The sequence below is a fragment of the Frankliniella occidentalis genome, unplaced genomic scaffold (genome assembly GCF_000697945.3).
Source record: "Frankliniella occidentalis isolate FOCC.00 unplaced genomic scaffold, Focc_3.1 Scaffold2299, whole genome shotgun sequence".
Lineage (NCBI taxonomy): Eukaryota > Metazoa > Arthropoda > Insecta > Thysanoptera > Thripidae > Frankliniella > Frankliniella occidentalis.
The window spans coordinates 1-1068 of NW_026269384.1; the positions used below are offsets into that span (position 1 = coordinate 1).

Here is a 1068-nt window from a genome sequence, read left to right on the forward strand (position 1 = left end):
CAGTGTGTCGGGATGCATCCAATCAGACTGAAGAAGTAAAGATAGTTAAAGCCCCAAAAAGAAACAAATTTTGTCTTACGTGTCCTGCAAGACTAGTGATAAGTTCAAGTTCTTCACGGGCATATCTGTGGATGATTTTGAGGCACTGTTTAATTTGACTGGGGGTGACGATGTCATCAGAAATCTTAAAATGAAATATGCTGAAAATACACCCAAGAAAGCAATTGCAACCTGTATGTCAGGTAGAGACAGACTGTTTATGCTCCTACTTCGCCTTAGAAGAGGTCTCCCTGGGGAAGAACTTAAATTCTGCTTCGGCATTAACTCAACATATGTATATGAAATCTGCTATGTAATGACACGCCTTGTTTACCAGACATTTAAGTCAATGGAGAAGTTTATGTTTGTGTCTGCTGCGGATCAGAAACCTGGTCAGCCAAAAGTCATGCGTCCCTTCAAAAATCTACGAGTCATCCTTGATGGGATGTCCATATTCGTACGGACTCTTTCAAATTTTGAGCAACAAGGAAATACTTATTCTCGTTACAAGGCTGATAAAGTTCCCCGGTATGCTGTTGGTATTTCCTCCCATGGAGCCACAATCTTTTGCAGTGAAGGGTTTGAGGGCAACATGTCTGACAAAGAGTCAATAATACAGAGTGGACTCTTAGATATGTTAGAAGAAGGGGATGGGGTAATGACTGATAGAGGATATGAACTGACTGCAGAGTTGCAGGCCAAAAAGTGTCACTTTTACAAGCCACCTTCTCTGGGCAACCGTAAGGCCTTCACACCAGAGGAAGAAATTCTTACCAAAGCTATTGCTTCTGCCAGAATTTATTGCGAACATGCTATCGCTGATATCAAGGACTGGAGAATACTGCAGGGAACTGTGCCTCTCAATATGATTCCAGTAGTGTCAAGCATAGTGTAGTTAGTCCCCCAATTTTGTTCCGCCTGCTTGGGGGATTTGTGAGGGTCAGTGTCAGCACAGACGTACGACAACAACGCACAAGGCCGTGAATCTCCGAACAAAGAGTCGTAACTACTCTTGTTCTAGAAAGCAAT

The 1068-nt window shown here is 42.8% G+C and overlaps 1 protein-coding gene across 1 annotated transcript; it reads left to right on the forward strand.

Annotated features, from left to right (window-relative positions):
- Positions 1-91: 91 nt before the first annotated feature.
- LOC127751939 (uncharacterized) lies at positions 92-934 on the forward strand (the record flags this gene model as incomplete). The annotated part of the gene is made up of 1 exon (XM_052276260.1): positions 92-934. A coding segment is annotated over one exon (843 nt), but the record flags the coding sequence as incomplete, so codon positions are not given.
- Positions 935-1068: the final 134 nt, after the last annotated feature.